The sequence below is a fragment of the Doryrhamphus excisus genome, chromosome 19, assembly GCF_030265055.1.
Source record: "Doryrhamphus excisus isolate RoL2022-K1 chromosome 19, RoL_Dexc_1.0, whole genome shotgun sequence".
NCBI classification, from domain to species: domain Eukaryota; kingdom Metazoa; phylum Chordata; class Actinopteri; order Syngnathiformes; family Syngnathidae; genus Doryrhamphus; species Doryrhamphus excisus.
The window spans coordinates 6,277,350-6,298,327 of record NC_080484.1 but is presented as its reverse complement, the minus strand read 5'-3'; the positions used below and the strand labels follow the sequence as shown (position 1 = coordinate 6,298,327).

General features: G+C 41.3%; 1 protein-coding gene across 2 annotated transcripts; it reads left to right on the top strand.

Moving 5' to 3' along the window:
• The first annotated feature begins 114 nt into the window (after positions 1-114).
• Positions 115-20,676, top strand: mrrf (mitochondrial ribosome recycling factor). Of its 2 annotated transcripts, XM_058057783.1 has the most exons (8): positions 115-199; positions 782-931; positions 4,792-4,950; positions 5,025-5,177; positions 11,455-11,573; positions 14,932-15,023; positions 18,082-18,241; positions 19,064-20,673. In XM_058057783.1, exons 3-8 carry the CDS (start codon positions 4,794-4,796, stop codon positions 19,139-19,141), a joined length of 759 nt encoding a protein of 252 aa, XP_057913766.1. In that variant the 5' UTR covers positions 115-199; positions 782-931; positions 4,792-4,793; the 3' UTR covers positions 19,142-20,673. The 2 variants fall into 2 exon arrangements, with proteins under 2 accessions (XP_057913766.1, XP_057913767.1); XM_058057784.1 differs by lacking the exon at positions 782-931 and having other exon boundaries at positions 145-199; positions 19,064-20,676.
• The last annotated feature ends 302 nt before the right edge of the window (positions 20,677-20,978 follow it).

Genomic DNA, 20,978 nt, shown 5'->3' with positions numbered 1-20,978 from the left:
AACTGTAGCGCAGTTGTTTTGTTGTTTAGCACATGCCAAAAAGCACAGGGAGGCTCAAAGACGTATCAGGTTCCCGCTTGGCTGGGACATATGGTGAATATTTTAAGCGCTCCCGTCTCGAAAACCTCGTCGCGTAAAAATGACGACACGCATTTCAATATGGCTGCCTCGTAAGCACGCTCCTGTAAAAAAGTTATAAGTAAGTAAGCTTATTTGGTTGATTATATTATTACAATATATGTCTACTGTGGAAATTATTTTGTATCATGCAAGTGATAAAGTTTTTGTGAATTACTGTTGTGTTAAAAATGGAGAAAGGGGGCTAGAAAATGTCTGTTGACGCCGACCTTCATCCTGCCAGCTGAATGATTTAGTGCTCTTATCAATCAATTAATCAATTAGCGAACACTTTTTTGAATAATGACAGTACGGTTAGGTTTATTGGTTGTGTTTCGTGTTTATTTGCATAAAATAAACCAAGTCCTATCCAAACAAATCATTACAGAGAGGTTGTAACGCATAAAAGATTGCGTTTTCATTCTGGGTTTGTGTGATGGAGCAGTTGTGATGTTAAACCAGGAAGAGCGTGATCAGATACTGTGCTTTATCTCTTTTTTTTGTGTGTGTTAGAATTGTAAAGTGTACAAAGGTAAGGTCGATGCGGGTTGACGCTCTGCTTCTGTAGGAAAGGTGCGAGTGCAGCTGCATGCACAGGATGTGTGGCTACAGTATCTCATTGAACACCTGTGCTTCATATTTTCTGCTCGACTTCCCCTCCAAGGAGCTCCGTCAGCGTCCCGCATCACCACAGATCTGCTCTGCCACGGTGGGTGGGATCGTATCAGCTTGCTGCTGCCCTGCCTTCAAAGCCTGTCAGGGATCCGTCTGGCCCGGTTTTGGCACCTTTTTGGATATCTGTTGGTCTCTGGAGGTACATTTCACAGTTTTGGTTTGAGATTTTTATGTCTGTAATGAGTCAGACTGAAGCCGGAAACATTAAAGGGGACCTATTATTATTATTGTGCTAATTTGTCACCCCCTTGTGTTAAGTGGACTCCTATAGAGCAGTTACACACGATAACCAGCACAGAAAGCTTTCCAGATCTTCCACAATCTGCACCTATTCCAGCTGTATTTCTTTGGATTTTGTGCATCCTGTGAAAATGGTCTGTTTTTATTTATTCCACCCACGGCCCGCCTCCAGGCACACCCATTCCGCAGTCTTAGCACTCTCAAGTGCTCACAAGGACTTCCGTATGGCTGCCGAACCCATTTTTTAATGACGATTTATCTTCTTTAAATGTCCGCTTTTAACAACCAGCCATATGTGTTGGATTCCGAATCCGATCTGAAAGTAGTAGTAGACTGGTAGTTTCTCAAGAGGGTACTTCAAGATATTACTGACCTAGTACCTAGAAAAACAAAAAGCCTGCAATTTTTTGCGCTTAGCAATGGGGGACAATGGGGGAAGAGCAATACATGTCTTTATGTCAATCTCCAAAAGTCTCAAGTACCAGAAAAGGTTGCTTGGCATTTAGTTTTTGTTGTTGTTGTCGTTGAGTATCAAGAGTCTGAATACTAAATATAGCAACATTGTGGCAAAGTTGGCAAAACGTATCCTTCCTTTCCACATTGTTTTCTTCCGTGGCAGTCCAGGTGTAAATGAGGTGTGTTAGAGCAGCGTCCCGATGAGGGTTGCCACCGTACAAAAAGTCCTGAAACAGCCGACCATCACACTACCACCACCACGTTGGACTCTTCTTTTTCTCAAGGCCAGATGGAATGGTACACGGGCCTTCAGAGTATTTTCCCAAAGGTCTTGGGATCATCAAGATGTTTCACCAGCCTTCATGTTTTTTTTTGTTCAGCAGTGCTTTTGGTCTAGGAACTCTGACATGCAGGCGCTTCTCTGGATGTTGTTGTGGGGTCTTTTGTGACCTCTGGGATGAGTCATGGCAGTGCTCTTGGGGTCGTTTTGGTCGGCCGGCTACTCCCAGGAAGGTTCACCACTGTTTCATGTTTTGGCCATTGGTGGATAATGGCTCTCACTGTGGTTGGTTGAAGTCCCAAAGCTTTGCAAATGGCTTTAGAACCTTTCCCACAGCGCCAGATCTCAATTTCGTACGTGTGTTTCATTTAAAAAGTGTTGAGTTGTGTTGTCATTGAGTAATATTTACATTTGTTTGATGATCTGCATTTGATAAACATTACTAGATTTATCAGATCAAAACACATAAATGTTTGGACTTGTTTGCACCCTTAATCACCATTACAGTAAGCTCATTCGCTACCAATTATACGTTTTTTTCCAACCCAAACGACTGATCTGAAAGACGTATTTATAAAAAATGTTTACGCTTTTTGCATGAGAAGCACAAAGAGGTGATGATACAACTCCACAATAGAATAGATCATGTTTGGTGCAGTTTTAAGCCTTAAAAAGGCCATAAATAGCTTGGCATGCATCTCTCTCTCCCATGTGATAAAGCACTCCACAGCAAGCAGGAAGTCAAGAAGCATGGAGGGGTGTAGCTTGCACAAGGTTATGAATTGAAGGGAAATTTTAATACATGCAGATGCATGAGTTGCACCATCACCTCTTTTTGCCTCTGGCGAAAAAACAACCTAAAAGACGTGCAGATATGTTGTTGGGGGGGTGACAGGTGTGTCCGATGTCAGAAGTGACCATTTGTGTGCTTCTAGGCCGACAAGTGGATGGTGGATTCTTCTCAGGTTTGGTGCACATTGACTGGCTAGAAGGACACCTTGGACTGCTTGAACGTCCTTAAAAAGTACATTTCGGAGTGTAAAGGGTGTGTGGTTGTGCATTCCTCATGTTTTCATTGAGAAATGTGTTTTTAAGCGCACGCAGCGTGAGATGTTTCCACCTTCACGGCTTGCCGGAGAGAGTTTCACAGCCACTGACGATGAAAGACGGGCTTTGGTGTGTTTGTGTCTGTGGCCTTTTGTTACTCCACCAGTTTGTCTGTACTTGTGTGCGCTCTAAGGTTCAGCGCCGCAGTTTAGCAGTCTCAAGGTGGGAGGTGGTGAGTCCGTAATAAAGGAGGCGAGGGTGAGGGAGGTTAGTCCGCTCGTGTTTTTAAGAGCCGGAGTTTCCCCTGTAGGAATCCCCCAACACCTGACTGGATGGAGCAAGTACACAATGATTGTCTACCTCCTACTGGCTGATATCTGCCATTACTACAGTCTACTTATTCATCACAGTAGTACTAGAGCAGGAGTCTCAAACTCAATTTACTTGGGGGCCACTGGAGCTAGGGTCTAGGTGAGACTGGGCCACATCAAGTTTTCCCCCAAAAAAACGCATTTATTAAAAACAGAAAAATATACAAACTTTTTCAGTGCTTTGGTTCCGATTTTCTACAATAAAAGCGCTGATAAAACATTCCACTGTTCTCAAATATCTTCATTTTTATTTTTCTGCACAAAATAAGATAAAAAATAAACAAATCTAGAATAAAGAAAATCAATCAATCAGTAATAAATAAATATAATAATAATAATAAAAACTTGAGAAACCACATATAGTTGGTGGGTAGACAAATTATTTTTTTCAGATTAAAATGAAGAAATCATTATTAGAGCCCTGTAGACATGACAAAACACGACTATAGTCACATTTATACTCTTTTTTTATTTACAACATATTGCGCAACTGCAGGGTCTTGAGACACATGCTAACGCGCAAACTAGACAGCTAGCGACCTAAACGGTAGCCTCCAAGTTATTTCCTTTAAACTTAAAAAAGCCAAAAACTTACCACTTCCACACGGATAGGGAGGATAACTATTAACAGTTATTTAACCTTTAACATGAACATTAATCAAACGTAATAATTTTTTCTGGGTACATGATACCATACAGCATCCATATCAAACTTGCGCGGGCCGCACTAACATTATACTTTCATATCAAGGCGGGGGCCTCAAACTAGTGTCCTGCGGGCCACATTTGGCCTGCGGGCCGCGTGTTTGAGTCCCCTGTACTAGAGGAAAACAAAAACATGGCAGAGGATGCTGCCAACATGAACATAGATTTAGATATTTTTATGCATCAGCATGTATCGGTATTGTTTCAGCCATAATTAATCATTTTAGCCATCAATAATAATCAATGCAAAGCTCTACAAATGATATAATACGGTATATTTTGCGCTCGTATAAATAAAATCATAACAAATGGAAAAAAATGCTTTTTTTTAATGGATGAATTTTCAAACATGTTCAGATACAAATACCAAAAAATTGTATCACATGCGTGTGCAAGTAAAATACAAAACAATGATAGAATATAAATAAAGTTGTCATCTTTTAAAATGGCAGGAAACACCATTTGAAAAAAGTGTCATGTTCAGATAAAAGTGCAAACAATTTTATTCTAAATGTGTATGAATAAAATGATAGCAAATAAAAAAAAAAATCAAACCTTTTAAAATGGGTGAAAACAAAAAAAATTCAAATATGTTCACATAAAAGTGCAAAAAAATATCATATAAATGTAAGTATCCACAAAAATGTTAAGTACTAATCCTTCAAAATGGGTGAAAATGAAGCATAATTTTCAAATATGTTCAGATAAATGGACCAAAGAATCATGTGACATGTGATAACCTTGTATAAATACAATAATAAATACAAAACACAGAAATAATATAAACAAACACCATCATTTTAAAATATGTTGTTTAAATGTATGAGTTCAAGAGTTCTTATGACACACGCTCCACACATCCAATAATATGTCGCTGTTCACCCCGTTACTCTTTTTCAGTCATGGCAGCGACTCGTCTGATCCGACTACGTCCGCTGCTGTGCCGGTCCCTGGTGCCACCGCTCATGTGTCCCCCCGTGGCCTCCGCCAGGGTCGGTGCCCCACCTCCGCTCCGCCCTGCCGCATGGGCACGACTCTATGCCACCAAGAAGGCTAAAGGTCAGTGATGGGAGTACGATGTGCTGGAATAGCTCGCACTCTTCATGATTTTCATTCCATCCTCTTCCTCTCAGCCAAGGCCAAGGCACAGTCGTCAAAGGGGAACATTAGCGCCGCCCTGGTGGAGGACATCATCAGCCTGCCTGACGTGAAGGAGGACATGACAGCCGTTCTTACTGCGCTTCAGGACGACTTCACACGCAACCTGAGCATCCGAACCTCACCAGGTATTCACCTCACTTTTATCCCCCCCCCCCCCCCCACCACCTCCCAAAACCCTCCAATCTTGTTTGTGTCAACCAGACCTCCACATGGCCTTACCTTGACCCCGCGCTTGACCTTTCCTTCCTTTACTATATCCAGGTCATGACCTGCTGCCTCTTGCCCTCCAAAGGAAGAGAGCTGGCTTAGGGCTTCGGGGTGAGGGGTTGGGGTGGGGGGGAGGGGAAAGGAAAGGGAAAGTCTATTTCACAGGTATCAAACTGTGTTTTTCAGCATTTTAGCCCAAAATGGTGCTGAAAATGGATCCTTTGAGAAGAAATACAGTTTTTTTTAATTATTATAAATAATAATCAATTTCAAGCAATGGGAAAAAAACATACAGCCAAATATAAAAGGGGTCTTTTTGCAGGAAAAAAGGGGGTACTTTTATATAAAAATATGTATTTTGGAGGCAAAGCTTGTATTTTTGCATAAAAAGTTTGCCAGAGGGGAAAACATTGAATTTCTTTGGGATTAAAAAAGTGTATTGCTGCATAAAAAAGGTGTATTGCAGGACCAAAAACATAAAATGTAAAAAAATAAGTTTAGTTTTTGCATGAAAAAGTGTATTTTTGCATGAAAAAAAGTATTTCAGAATTAAAACAGTTCTCTATTTTGAAAAGGGGAGAAACATTTCTACATAAAAGTTTGTGCTTTATTTTGGGGTAAAAAGTTCAGGCGGAAAAAAAGTCAATTTAGAGGGAAAAATTTAATTTTTGCATTCAAAATTGTATTTTTAAATGAAAAAGTGTATTTCAGAATTAAAACTGTTCTCTATTTTGAAAAAGGGTGTATTTCTACTTAAAAATTTGTGTTTTATTTTTGAGTAAAAAGTTCAGGCCGAAAAAGTCAATTTAGAGGGAAAAAAAGTTTAATGTTTGCATTCAAAATTTTATTTTTGCATTATAGAAGCTATTTTGTACTGCAGGAGTGAAACACTGTTTAAATTTTTTTTGCTGAAAAAAATGTTTTTGGAAGTAAAGTTTTTGCATTGAAAAAAGTAAAAAAAAAGTAAAAGTGCATTTAGAGGAAAAATATTTTTTTGCATTGAAAGATGTTTGCATAAAAAGAAAATGTAAAACTGTTTGTGCAGAAAAAAGGTGTATTTGTGCCTAGAAAGATGTTCTTTTGGAGGAGGGAAGTTGAACTTGTGCATAAAACGGGTGTATTTTGCAGGAAAAAGTGTATTTTTGCATTTAAAAATTGTATTGTTGCAAAAAAAATGTTCTTTTGGAGGAAAGAAGTTGAACTTTTGCATTAAATAAGCTGTATTTTGCATCAAGGTGTACTTTTTTCTACTATTGGAGGAAAAAAGTTGCCTTTGAATTTTCCCGGAGATGACTTTCTTCGGGCTTCCGATTGGCTAAAGCGCCACTTGCTGGTTTTTGATGCGTTTGATACAGCAAAGCCCTTTCCTGGAGGCCGTTGGTAAAGATGTAGGACACAATCACAGCACAAGCGTCCTTATATGGGCAGCCTGTCAAGATGTCCTTTTTTTCAACCTCATCGCTTTCCTGCCCCCCTCCCAAACTCATGTATCCTTCATCTTTGTAATGTTCTGGCTTTTACTCAAACCTTTCCAATGAAATGAGCCGGCGTCCATCTCTGCGTGCGTCCAGCTGCGTGCTAATCCAGGCAGGCAGGGACTTAAAGGGCTGACGGGACGGAGGAGATGTTGGAATGGGATGACGTCAGTTGTCCGAGTCTTTTATTCTCGCAAATCTGGATTCCATCAGGCTTACAAATAAGTGTGTGTGCGCACGGACGTCCGTCCGAGACGGATGGAGGCCTGTTGCCGTGGAAACGCCCATGCAGCATCTTCCCGGTGGAAGCAGACATCCCTCCGAGCCTTCCAAAGGAAGAGTTGGAGGGATGAAAGACTATTTCAGCACCCAATATCCTGCCAATAATTCATAATTAATTCATACTAATAGAATTCTTGGCCTGTGACCGAATTGCATAAAAACGTTTCATATCTGGACTAATGTGTGGATCATGGTGATCATGGTAACCACATCTCTTTATGTACTATACGTACGTACTGTATGTGCCAGGTGTCCAAAATGGAAAAAAACAAGAAAAAGATGGTGATAAAAGAAATGAGCAGCTATGAAAATATGTTTGATTGCAGAAGCCTGGGGGGGAAATCGGAAAAGTACCAAGAAAAATGCATATAGTGGCCACATTTTTGGTGAGAATTGTAATTTTTTTAAGGTTATTGTAATATTTAATGAAATATTTTTTTTGTATATTTTTTTTAAAGGGTGTCAATATTTTTGGAGGAGAAAAGTTTCTTTTCTCTTTGCAGAAAAAGTATATTTTTGCATAAAAAATTTGTATTTTTACAGAACAAAATGTAATTTTTGTCAAAAAAAAGCACAAAATGGTATTTTGCATTTTCAGTATGTATTTTTGGAGGTTAAAGTTGAGTAAAAAAGGGAGGTCTGCATAAAATAGGTGTATTTTTGGAAGAAAAGTGTTACATTTTTGCAGAAAAAGGTATATTTTTGGAGGAAAAAGTTAGCTTTTTGCTGAGAAAATGGGGTCTGTGTTTACAAAGATGTATTTTTGCGGAAAAATTGTATTTAGCATTTTAGAAAAGGTGTATATTTGGTGTTTAGAGTTAACATTGTATATTTTTTGCATGAATTCTGTAGTTTTGGAAGAAAAGGGTTACATTTTTGCAGAAAAAAGGTACATTTTTGGAGGAAAAGGTAAGCTTTTTGCTGAGAAAATGGGGGTCTGTGTTTACAAAGATGTATTTTTGCGGAAAAATTTTATTTAGCATTTTAGAAAAGGTGTATATTTGGTGTTTAGAGTTAACATTGTATATTTTTTGCATAAATTCTGTAGTTTTGGAAGAAAAGGGTTACATTTTTGCAGAAAAAAAATATATGTTTGGAGGAAAAAGTTAGCTTTTTGCTAAGAAAATGGGGGTCTGTGTTTACAAAGATGTATTTTTGCGGAAAAATTGTATTTAGCATTTTAGAAAAGGTGTATTTTTGGTGGTTAGAGTTAACATTGGGTCTCAAACTCAATTTACTTGGGGGCCACTGGAGCTAGGGTCTGGGTGAGACTGGGCCGCATCAGGTTTTCCAAAAAAAAAAAAAAAGAAAAAAACGCATTTATTAAAAACAGAAAAATGAATAAACTTAGATAAATAAAATAAAGTCAATCTCTGATAAAACATTCCACTGTTCTCAAATATCTTACTTTTTATTTTTCTACACAAAATAAGATGAAAAATAAATAAACAAATCAAGAATAAAGGAAACCAATCAATCAGTAATAAATAAATATAAAACGGCAAATAATAAAAACTTAAGAAACCACATATAGTTGGTGGGTAGACAAATTATTTTTTTCAGATTAAAATGAACAAAGCATTATTAGAGCCCTGTAGACATGACAAAACATGACTATAGTCACATTTATACTCTTTTTATTTACAACATATTGCGCAACTGCAGGGTCTTGAGATGCATGCTAACTCGCAAAGTAGAGAGCTAGCGACCTAAACGGTAGCCTCCAAGTTATTTCCTTTAAACTTAAAACGCCCAAAACTTACCACTTCCACACAGATAGAGAGGATAACTTTTAACAGTTATTTAACCTTTAACATGAACATTAATCAAACGTAATAATTTTTTCTGGGTACATGATACCATACAGCATCCATATCAAACTTGCGCGGGCCGCAACATTAAACTTTCATATCAAGGCGGGGGCCTCAAACTTGTGTCCTGCGGGCCACATTTGGCCCGCTGGCCGCGTGTTTGAGACCCCTGTTTTAGCCCATTTCTGATACGTTCCCTGTCAGACCCCTCACCCTCCTCACCTCCCGGGTAAAGAAATGGCCGCCTGTCTGGCCCGTGTGCGTTAAGTGCTAACAGATGTGTAGGTGCACATCGTCAAGCCACAAGTAGCAAAGACGGACAGGCAGACAGGAGTGTACGGTACGTTTATGTACGTCTATGTACGTACTCTAAATGGACAACAACCATACAGTCTTTATTAACATCTTCTTTGTCTGACTGGCTCCTGGAGTCAAATGATAAAAGGATGGAATGGAGAAAGTCGCCCTCACACCCCCTTCATTCCCTGGCACACACACACACACACACATGAAACATGCCCAGCAGCAGGGATGGTGTGATGTAAGGCAGAGGTGGAAGGGAAGGAAACAACTGCGTCTTGAGGTTAGCCAGATGGAAGAGAAGAGAAGGGGGGGGGGGGGGGTCAACACACCTTTGCTTCTCTCGAGGTGCTTTTTCTCCATCCCTGTCATTTCCGATGCCGTATTCTCTATCATTCTGTATACTGCAATCAAGTATTTTTTATTTTATACTACATTGTCTGTGTGACATGCACAGATGCCCCCGTCGCTTGTTATGAATCACATTTGCCAATTTTGTGGACTTTCTGCATGAAAGAGGCTTGTCAATCAAAAGTTTTGAGACACTATTGCATCCTGTCGAGTGGACCCTCGTCTCCAAACTTTTGACCGATCTGTATACGGTGGATGAGTGTTGTATACTGAACGTTGCAATTCGATGGCATTTGGATAAATTAAATTCCAGTTCCTCTGATTGGAATCACTGATTTGTTGGATCACTGTGAAAAAGGCCAACTAGTCCAAAGTTTGGTGACCCTTTGGCATCGTACTTTTGCCAATTGTGTGTTTTATAGTGCAGTTTTCCACTTTGCCGAGTGACTAAATGCCAGATTCCCAATTTGTGGGAAAGAGGTTAAGCACTCAAAACTTTGAAGACGCTTTTGCATCCTATTGAATGGGAAACGGTCTCCAAACTTTTGATTGTTGCATATTTTATGCTACAGTGGGCCGTGTTCTGTGTGAAATGCTCAGCTGAATAAATGCCTAATCATCTTTCTGTGTGAAAGCACAAGCCATTGAAAAATTTTTAGGCACTCTTGTATCCTGTTGACTGGGAAAGTGTCTCCAAACTTTTGATTGTTGCATATTTTATACCACCGTTTTCCGTGTTCTGTGTGAAATGCACAGCTGAATAAATGATCTTTTTGTGTGAAAGACACAAGCCATTAAAAATTTTTGAGGCACTCTTGCATCCTATTGACTGGGAAAGTATCTCCAAACTTTTGATTGTTGCATATTTTATACTACAGTTTTCCGTGTTCTGTGTGAAATGCACAGCTGAATAAATGCCTAATCATCTTTCTGTGTGAAAGCACAAGCCATTGAAAAGTTTTCAGTCACTCTTGCATCCTATTGACTGGGAAAGTGTCTCCAAACTTTTGATTGTTGCATATTTTATACCGCAGTTTTCCATGTTCTGTATGAAATGCACAGCTGAATAAATACCTAAGCATCTTTCTGTGTGAAAGAGGCAAGCCATTGAAACATTTTGAGGCACTCTTGTATCCTATTGACTGGGAAAGTGTCTCCAAACTTTTGATTTTTGCATATTTTATACCGCAGTTTTCCGTGTTCTGTATGAAATGCACAGCTGAATAAATGCCTAATCATCTTTCTGCGTGAAAGCACAAACCATTGAAAAGTTTTCAGTCACTCTTGCATCCTATTGACTGGGAAAGTGTCTCCAAACTTTTGATTGTTACATATTTTATACCGCAGTTTTCCGTGTTCTGTGTGAAATGCACAGCTGAATAAATGATCTTTCTGTGTGAAAGGCACAAGCCATTGAAAAGTTTTGAGGCACTCTTGTATCCTATTGACTGGGAAAGTGTCTCCAAACTTTTGATTGTTGCATATTTTATACCACCGTTTTCCGTGTTCTGTGTGAAATGCACAGCTGAATAAATGCCTAATCATCTTTCTGTGTGAAAGAGGCAAGCCATTGAAAAGTTTTGAGGCACTCTTGCAACCTATTGACTGGGAAAGTGTCTCCAAACCTTTTGATTGTTGCACATTTTATACTACAGTTTTCCGTGTTCTGTGTGAAATGCACAGCTGAATAAATGCCTAATCATCTTTCTGTGTGAAAGCACAAACCATTGAAAAGTTTTCAGTCACTCTTGCATCCTATTGACTGGGAAAGTGTCTCCAAACTTTTGATTGTTACATATTTTATACCGCAGTTTTCCGTGTTCTGTGTGAAATGCACAGCTGAATAAATGCCTAATCACCTTTCTGTGTGAAAGAGGCAAGCCATTGAAAGTATGGGAAAGTATCTCCAAACTCTACTGTTAATAACAATGACATGAATGACACGGCAGGTCGATGCTAACGATAATTGTGTTTAGGGGCTCTGGACCACATTGTGGTGTCAACGCAAGATGGGAAGTTCCCCCTCAACCAGCTGGGTCAGGTCTCCATGAAATCCCCTCAGATCATCCTGGTCAACATGAGCAGCTTCCCTGAGGTAAGACCACCACACAACAACACAACAACACACAAGTGGAATGTTTCATCCTGATATGATACGAGGCGTTGTCGGATAAATGAAGCCTGACCTTACACTGTAACCCCCCCAAATCCACTGTCAAATCTCCCATGCCAATTGATTGATCACTGGGGGAAGCAGTGAAAGATAGCACCAAGGACTTGAACTAGATGTGTGTTCAAAGTGTAGACGTGTGTGTTTGTGTGCGTCACCAAAGAGGAGATGACCTCATCTTACCTCCAGGATAGGAAGGAATGAATTATTTTTTTTTTTTTTTTTTTTTTTTTACATTTCTTTCTCTCCTTCTTTAGCAACGCAGCGCTAATTAGAGCTGTGCTTCATCCAGTAGGCTTATACTGTCCAGACCTCCAGACTGGTGGTCTGGAAAGTCCAGGCGTTACAAGAATGGAGGCATTACACCGTCATGATCATGTCGCTTACAGACAGTAGAGCTCCTGGCTTCTTGTGAAATCTGACAACGCAATAAAATGCAGGCATTTTTTTTTGTGGGAAATTTGCCTACCATCTCCAATCCTTACGAGCTAGCTAACAATGCACTTAAAACCCAAAACACCACCGTACCAACCAAGTTCCATTTACATAACATCCATCAGCTTCCGCTCATGTGAGGTTGTCTCTCCCATGCTACTTGGCCCAGCTCCCCCGAGGCCTCCTACCAATCGTGCGGGCCCTGAACACCTCACCAGCAACGTCTTGACCAGAAAACAGTTCTTCTCACCTTTCGCTAAAGAGCAAATACAGTAAACCTCGGATATATCGGATTCAATTGTTCCCACTGGTTTTGTCCGATATAAGCGAAATCCGTTATATGCGTATACCGGAAAATGTCCGTCTTACGCATATATCGGATTTAGTATATCCGGTATATGCGTAAATCGGATTTTATCCGTTATAAAAAGGCACTTCCTTGACTATGTTTCCAATGTACCTGGACTGGGCAATGAAAAGAGACGCAAGGTAATGAGAATTTAACTTTATTGGACTCTGAGCATAACAAATTGTTAATTAAGCTAGGCCCTGTTACGCCCGTCAGGCCTACGTTATTTCCAATAGTGAGGTTAAGATCTCATTCACTGCTGTGCTAGTATTATTGACGTCACTCACTTTTATATTTGTCCTAAATCTGGAGCCAGGAGAAAGACAATAGCCAGTGACATCAACAAGATTAGCATAACGATGCGGCCATCCGATATATGCGAGGGAAATTGAATGGAAATGCATTGGAACGGGACTGGAGATTTTGTCCGAAATGGGCGAAATCCGTTATAAAAAATCCGATATATGCAATGAATTTTTATTGGAAATGCATTACAGAAAAATCGGTTCTTTTTTATCTGTCCGTTGTGAGCGAATTTCCCATATATCCGAGTCCGATATATCCGAGGTTTACTGTAGTAGCACTGATGAGGAGCAACATTTAATGAGCAGGCAGAGCTAGATAAAGAGAAAAAAAAACACCTACATGAGGAGGTTGCCTACAGCCACAGCTACTTTGACCCAGTTACACAGTCTTGTGTGAGGATGTAAACGTGAGAGCGCCAACATCTTTAGCCAGTCATCTAAGGGTGCCCCTCTCCCCCCCCCACCCACACACACGAACCTCCAACCCCTCTGGTAAGTGTTCCTTCTAACCGCAGACCACACACACTCCGCCACTTGAGGAGAGTCCAGGGTGCCCACAGCCACAGCCTCCAGGCTTGGACCCTGGGCTTCCATTGTGTGAATTCACCGTATGGGCCCGTATGGGTGAGCGCCACCGCACACGGACGTTCCTCTCAGCTCACTCCTTGGCTCTCAGCGCCCACGTTTGATGTCAAACTTCAGTGTAAGCCCCCCCCCCTCTCCTACACATTAACAAGAACCTGGCCCGGGCTATTCCAGTCCCGTTCCTTTTTTTTTGTTGTTGCGCTGGACTGGTGGTCGTGAGAGCGGAAGCGGTGATGAATTTGATGCGGAGAACAATCAAACAGAGGTATGGGCCGAATCTATCACTCGGCGCTGGGAGGGAGCACGCAGAGGTCTGAGCTCTCGCTAAGGAAAAGAAACAAGAGCTGAAGGAATTAATTCAACGCACACAAATAAATTCCTTTAATCTGGCTGCCATTTCTTTCCTCCCGGAGGAAAACAGCAGAAGGAGCTGTCGAGAAGGAACGGGAAAGGGGAGGAGGGGCTGAAAAAAAATGATATTCCCATTTTTCTTCATGTTGAAAGTAATGGAATGCTCAGCAAAGGGAATTGTCATGCAGCTAATTGTCGGGGAAGCTATATGCACGCGCTCAGATGTTTGCAATCTATCAATAATGCCTTTTTGTGGTTGCATGATGATTGCATTTCTGCACCACTTGGCCCTCAATGTCACGCAGCACCATGGCGGATTTTCAGCCTATCTGATGTCCAATCAGGCCCACGCTAACGAGGCCTCACTTTCTCGCAATCTCAATCAGAGCCTGCTTCAAGTAGCCGCATACTATCATTCGGTATTTGTGGCAGCCGCAGCAGGTAAACAAGCAGCAATCCATCACATGACCTGATTTGGGGGGGGGCTGCGTGGGGGCCGGCAGGTGCCACCCCACCCCATCTAGACACGGCAGGTATCGACTTCATGCCACCCAGTTGTGAGCAATGGTCTCACCTTGGCCAACCCAATGAAACATTGTACTAGGGACTGTCAATAAATGACAGTTTTTGTTTTTTTTAACATGTAATGCACTTTGTGAAAAGTGCTCTACAAATAAAGTTTGATTGATTGTTGTGTTGAGGAGGGTTTGTGGAAACATGTCATTTGTCACCACTTCAAATGATTAGTCCTACCCTAAAAGTTTGCATGCCCATTCTGTCTTTGATTGGATGTCTTTTATTGCGTTAGGGACCTGGTCACAAGAGGTCTGTTCCAAAAATCTGTATCAGATCAGTAAGATTTTTTTTTTTAATCGGATAGGATCAGAAGCCAAAATGGAGGATGGAGAAATCCCTACTTTTATGTCACTGATTGATTCTTCTAGCGTTTACTGTTTTTCTTTCCAGTGTGGCCCATTTGTGTGTTTGTGTGTGTGTGTGTGTGTGTGTGTGTGTGTCGCAAGCAGACACCCTTGTGGGGTCACCGGGGGTCAGCGCCCTGCCCTGCAACCTCTCAGTCCTGTCCCACAGGACTTGGCGCTGACAGTGGCCCAAGGCACTTCCACAGTGCACGGGCCGCCACACACACACACACACACACACACACACACACCTTAATGATTGCCAGCTGGAGAAAGACCACTACCTGCAGTTTTCTTTTCATATTCACCCCGCCCTCCTTGTGTTTGCGTGCCTCCAGGCTACAGCGGCGGCCGCCCGTGCCCTGAGAGAGAGTAGCATGAACCTCAACCCTGAGGTGGACGGGACAATCATCAAGGTGCCCGTCCCCAAGTGAGTCTCTTAAACACACAAAGACTTTCCCTGTATTTTCACTTTTCCTGCTCCTCCTCCAGGCAACACATGGATTACATACAATAACACTCTACTGTTTATTCTATTACTCGGGAACCAATTATAGTGACAACTTATAACACCCCTCAATATTTTTACCCCTTCAACCACTTTTATTTTTGACAAATCCTCATGACTTCTTTCTTTTTGTCTTTTCCATGTTTTAATGTCTAACTAATCTATTAGGACCACAAGCTAACCCTAGCCTAAAGGAGAGTGAAAGTGAAACCTGTGCTAGATATCTTTGAATGGACTTTATTGAGAAGGTACAGATGCTAAAGACTGCATAAGGTGTGGTACACACCAGGGGCGTCACTAGGTTCTGAGGACGGGGGGGCTTAGACCCCTGGAGATGCACAGGAAATGAATAAATGTAGTAGACTTTCCAAAAAAAAACAAAAAAAAAAACAAATAACGAACAAGAACCGGGATATAACTTTCCCATTTTTGGACAGATTTAGTAGAGATACTCAATTGTTTTAGGCCACCATTTAAATGTACAAAAGTACACACAATCTACACTGCAAAACCGCTGCTCAAGCTCTGCAACCATTCTGTCCAGTAGACAGTGATCAATTATATAATAATCATTATTATATTATTAATTAGCCTATTATTATTACTACCATCATTATTCTTCTTCTGATTATTACTACTACTAGTAGTAGTAATAGTATGCTAGTATTAGCCTGCTTATTGGCTTGCTTATTAGCCTGTTTTTGCCCTATTAAATGAAATTTGTCTAGGCCTAATGAAGCCACTGGTACACACACAGTACCATACGTAATAAGTTTCATGGAAAATCATGGTGTCTTTTTTTTATGTGTAGCCCTGCTAGCTAACAAGCAAACGTCAATCATAAGCAATTACCCTCGCTTGTCTTTTTTTTTTGTTTGTTTTTTTTTTTTTTTACCAATTTCAATTTTATTTTGAAAAATCACTTCCCCCAAAGTGTCTTTCCCATGTTTGTCACACTTCCTGTACCCAAGTAGTTTGACCACAAGCTAAACATGACAACACAAATCCTATGGTGTGGTGCACGGCTGATCAATAAGACGATAGGACCAGACTTCCACTCAAATATGACAGGTTCTATCTCGGCACCCGCGCCATCCCTTCTCAAAGTTACATAGAAATCGCTGGTGTGGTTTTCTGCGTAGTCCTGCTAACTAACTAACAAACGGCGTTAACAAGACACCACCCCTGATTTTTATTTGGTAGCGCCATGCTTCAAGCTGACCCTGATACAGTTCAGTGCTTTGCACTCACCAAGCTGCGTTGTTGTTAATAACTGTTTTCAGTCAACTGTCCCGTCTGTGGCATAGAACATAATGGAAGCTGCTCGTGTTATGAAACGGGGCTTTCATGCCCATCGCGTTGATCTGAGCATCTCCCACATTTGCATATAATATCTCCATAACTGTGCTTCCTGTTCATGAGCATGCACACATGCTCTTCCTGGCGGATGCAGCAGCAGGTGTTAGTCTGGTTGAGGCGGGACACGCGTCCGCCCGTTTCAACCCCCCCCCCCCTTTTTACCTCCTCCAATCAGTCTTGGCAAGCCTGAGGATTTGCATTTCCAAAGAGACGAAGGCGCCGTGGTTGATTTGGCGGCGGAATCGGTAATTAGGCCGTATTGTTTGCGGTAAATATACGTTGCTCTCGGATTGTTTGCAAATACTTCCACCTGGCAGAAAACGCCAATTAAGGACAAAGGAGGAGAATGGCCAAGTGGTGATTAAAACAAGCGAGGTGTGATTGCAAAGTTGCAAAGATGGAAACCTTGGGGAGGAAGTACAAACTTTACACGATGAGCTCATTTTACATCACCACACTAAATATTAGTATCATCTACCAATACTACTCTACCGGTAGTATTTTATTACTACGTCCTCCTCTGTATAAACTGTATTAGTGTTTGTTTGTCGGGCCCACGTGAGCAGTACTTCCGCAATCAGCAGCGTGCATTCTGGCAATAGTGAAGCAGTCTGGGGCTTTGAAGGGGGACTGTACCATTTTTGATTTAGAGGCAGGGGACGCACTTCCATGTCAAAAAGACAGAATTAAATGTGTGTATATGGTGAGAGACGTGTCCCCAATTATACTTTTACAAATATAACAGCATCAAATATTGACCATGTTCACATCGGCGAGATGCCTTTTCACTTCCTGGTTTCTGCGGAGACTTCTTCGCTTCTGTCACCTTGTGGCTGTTTCTTCAGCTGCACCACACATGATCTCTTCTATTGCGGAGTTGCATCATCACCTCCACACACAAAAAAAGCAAATGCATTTCATAATATTAAAGTATTCTTTCGGAAACTTATGACTTAAATCCCCACCCTCGGCCATCTCTGTGTGGAGTTTGCATGTTCTCCCCGTGCATGCGTGGGTTTTCTCCGGGTACTCCGGTTTCCTCCCACATTCCAAAAACATGCTAGGTTAATTGGCGACTCCAAATTGTCCATAGGTGTGAATGTGAGTGTGAATGGTTGTTTGTCTATATGTGCCTTGTGATTGGCTGGGATAGGCTCCAGCACCCCCCTGCGACCCTCGTGAGGAAAAGCGGTAGAAAATGAATTTTTGCACAGCCACATTCACTTTTTTCCCCCCTCATTCAAAAAAAAATTACTTTCTCATAAAAATATTTAGCCATTTTCTTTTACCTTATTCTTTAAAAATGACAACTTTATTCCTGTGACATATTTTGACTTTACTCTTGTAAGATTTAAAAGACTCAAATGATGAATTCATTATTGTGAAAATATTATATTTTTCCCACAAAAAATCTGTATTTTTTTATCCACAATATACAACTATGCCCTCAGAGAATTAAAAATGTTTTCTTGTAAGAAAAAAATATTTTTTCCACAGTATTAAACTATTCCTTTAAAATAGTAAATTTAGGACTTGTAGTGAAACCTCCTCTCTCCAAAGTGATGGAGAGGAACATGTTTGAAAAGACTTTCCAGACCACTTTGCTGCTACTTCCTGGCAGGGTGACCCGTGAGCACAGAGAGAACCTCGCCAAGACGGCCAAGCAGTTGAGCAACAAGGCCAAAGAGGCGTTGAGGAGGGTGCGCTCCAGTGCCGTGACGCAGGTGAAGAAGGCCAAGGAGGGACACTCGGAGGACACCATACGGCTGGTGGAGAAAGAGGTAGGTGGACTGAAACTTGGTTGCAAACGCTCCTGTTGAGTGTAAGATGTCATTCCAGACCCGACTGCCATAAGTCAATTTCCACAAGTAACATGAAATATTAATAAATGATGGCATATAAAACATGTTTACAAATGTTTACATGTTTACACATCTTCCAAATATATTATTTACATTATTAGAGCCCTTTAGACATGAAACAACACCCCTATAGTCACCTTGAAATTTTATTTGACTATAAATATTTCATTTTTAGTATTTTCTATATTTTATGCTTTTATTTAACAGAGTAAGATGACTGAAATATTCTTCAAATATTAGTTTATTACATATGTTTTATTATTTTCTCATAACTCATTTTAATTTTTACATTTTTATTATTTTTATTATAATTTATTTAGACTTTTAAGACATTTTTAATGTTAGATTTTTCCATTACAACTTGAACAATGAATAACATCATTTCCAATGTCACTGTTGAATAAACATTCAGATGACTGAAATATCGTTCAAATTGACTTGAAAGGAAGTTGGACATGAGTTATATATTACATATTTTCATGTCATGTGCGGCCCACCTTTGGGTCCTGCCCCCCCCATTTGAGAGCCAGTGTCCTAGGGCACACCTGATGTAAACGGTTCATCGTTCTGTAAAGATAAAAAAGCCATTAATTGAGGACAAAATGAGTATTTTTAAAGCCTGGCTTCAGGCACCGTCTGTAGCGGATCGTTTGTAAAGTCAAACCGACAAAGGGGAGGGGGCCGAGGTCTTGTGTTTTTGCTGCCATTCCTTGCAAAGCGCCTGCGTCTTTGCCTCGGCAGATTCAGCGGATGGCGGACGACGTGTCGGCAGACATCGACAAACACCTGGCGGTGAAGACCAAGGAGCTGTTGGGGTGAAAAACACACACGCAGACAAACGGAATCATCCATGTTGATATTCAACAGCAGAAATGTGTGGGGGGTCCCCCCGCCCCATCGCCATCTACCGGCCTGGCGTGCACATTGCAGTGTTTGTACGAAGTATATCTTCACATGAAGAAGGAAATAGCTAGCACTCTTCCTGTCTTAAAATAAACACAGCTCTTGGCGACAAATGGCTTTTTAATGGGATTCGTGGGCTTCCTCCGTGGCAAACCTCTTGCCACAAGGGCTGTCTATTTAGATAAAACAAACGCACCCGGCTGCCAGCTTTTTGTCTTGGTGGAAAAAGGCCAACGTTATGGTCAACACAAAGCTTTGCTTCACACGCACGCACACACACACACACACACACATAGTACTATTACATCTCCATCACAGGCTTATTGATGGACTCACAACCGCTTTGTAGTGTGTGTGTGTGTGAGAGATAGATGGCTTTTTATTTTCTTTTTCTCCACTTTCAGTTTGAAGCCCCCCCCCCATTAGTTGGAGTGATAATGGACTTTTCCTGTGTGCACGGTACCACAATGGTCCATTAGCGGACTTAACAAAGTGAATGTCGCCGGCTAGTCTTTGTTTTGAATTTGCACTTAGTTCCCGTTCCAGTTCTAAGTTAGTTAGTTTTTATTTTTACAAAGGTAAGTATTGGCAGGGAACTGACATTATTAATTATTATTGTTAGTATTAGTATTATTATGTATAAGTGGTAAGTAAGTATTTGATCCCCCTTACAAAGATATGAACAGTCCAGAATTTCTATGCAAATTTGATGTGCCTGTGATAAGTCCCAAGTGTCTTGTAGGACCGGTCTGGTCTCTGCTTGGGTCTCCATCCGTCCCCCCCGACGTGCTTGTTAAACCTTCAGACTGAGAGCACGGCTCCTTCTGGCCCACAGCACAGTGGCACCTCGGAGTTGTACCATACCCCTGTGTCCAGTAATGAAGGAGACATTATCAGACATCTTTTTGGTATGGATATCACACGGGCAATAGGTCTGAAGAACCAGATTTGACCGTCAAAGACCAGGTCTCCTGGGCGTCGCCTCCCAAACCACATTGCACTGTGGCTCGGGCATCTAGTCCGGATGCCTCTCTGGGAGGAGTTCTGGGCATGCCATAAACAAGCTTGTAGACCTATCCAAGACTGGGATGGACTATAAGACCATGAACAAGCTTGTAGACCTATCCAAGACTGGAATGGACTAGAAGACCATGGAATGGACTAGAAGACCATGGAATGGACTAGAAGACCATGGAATGGACTAGAAGACCATGGAATGGACTAGAAGACCGTGGAATGGAGTAGAAGGCCATGAACAAGCTTGTAGACCTATCCAAGACCATGAACAAGCTTGTAGACCAATCCCAAGACTGGAATAGACCAGAATACCACGAACAAGCTTGTAGACCTATCCAAGACTGGGATGGACTAGAAGACAATAAACAAGCTTGTAGACCTATCCAAGACTGGAATGGACCAGAAGACCACGAACAAGCTTGTAGACCTATCCAAGACTGGAATGGACTAGAAGACCATGGAATGTACTAGAAGACTATGAACAAGCTTGTAGACCTATCCAAGACTGGAATGGACTAGAAGACCATGAACAAGCTTGTAGACCTATCCAAGACTGGAATGGACTAGAAGACCATGAACAAGCTTGTAGACCTATCCAAGACTGGAATGGACTACAAGACCATGAACAAGCTTGTAGACCTATCCAAGACTGGGATGGACTAGAAGACCATGAACAAGCTTGTAGACCTATCCAAGACTGGGATGGAGTAGAAGACCACAAACAAGCTTGTAGACC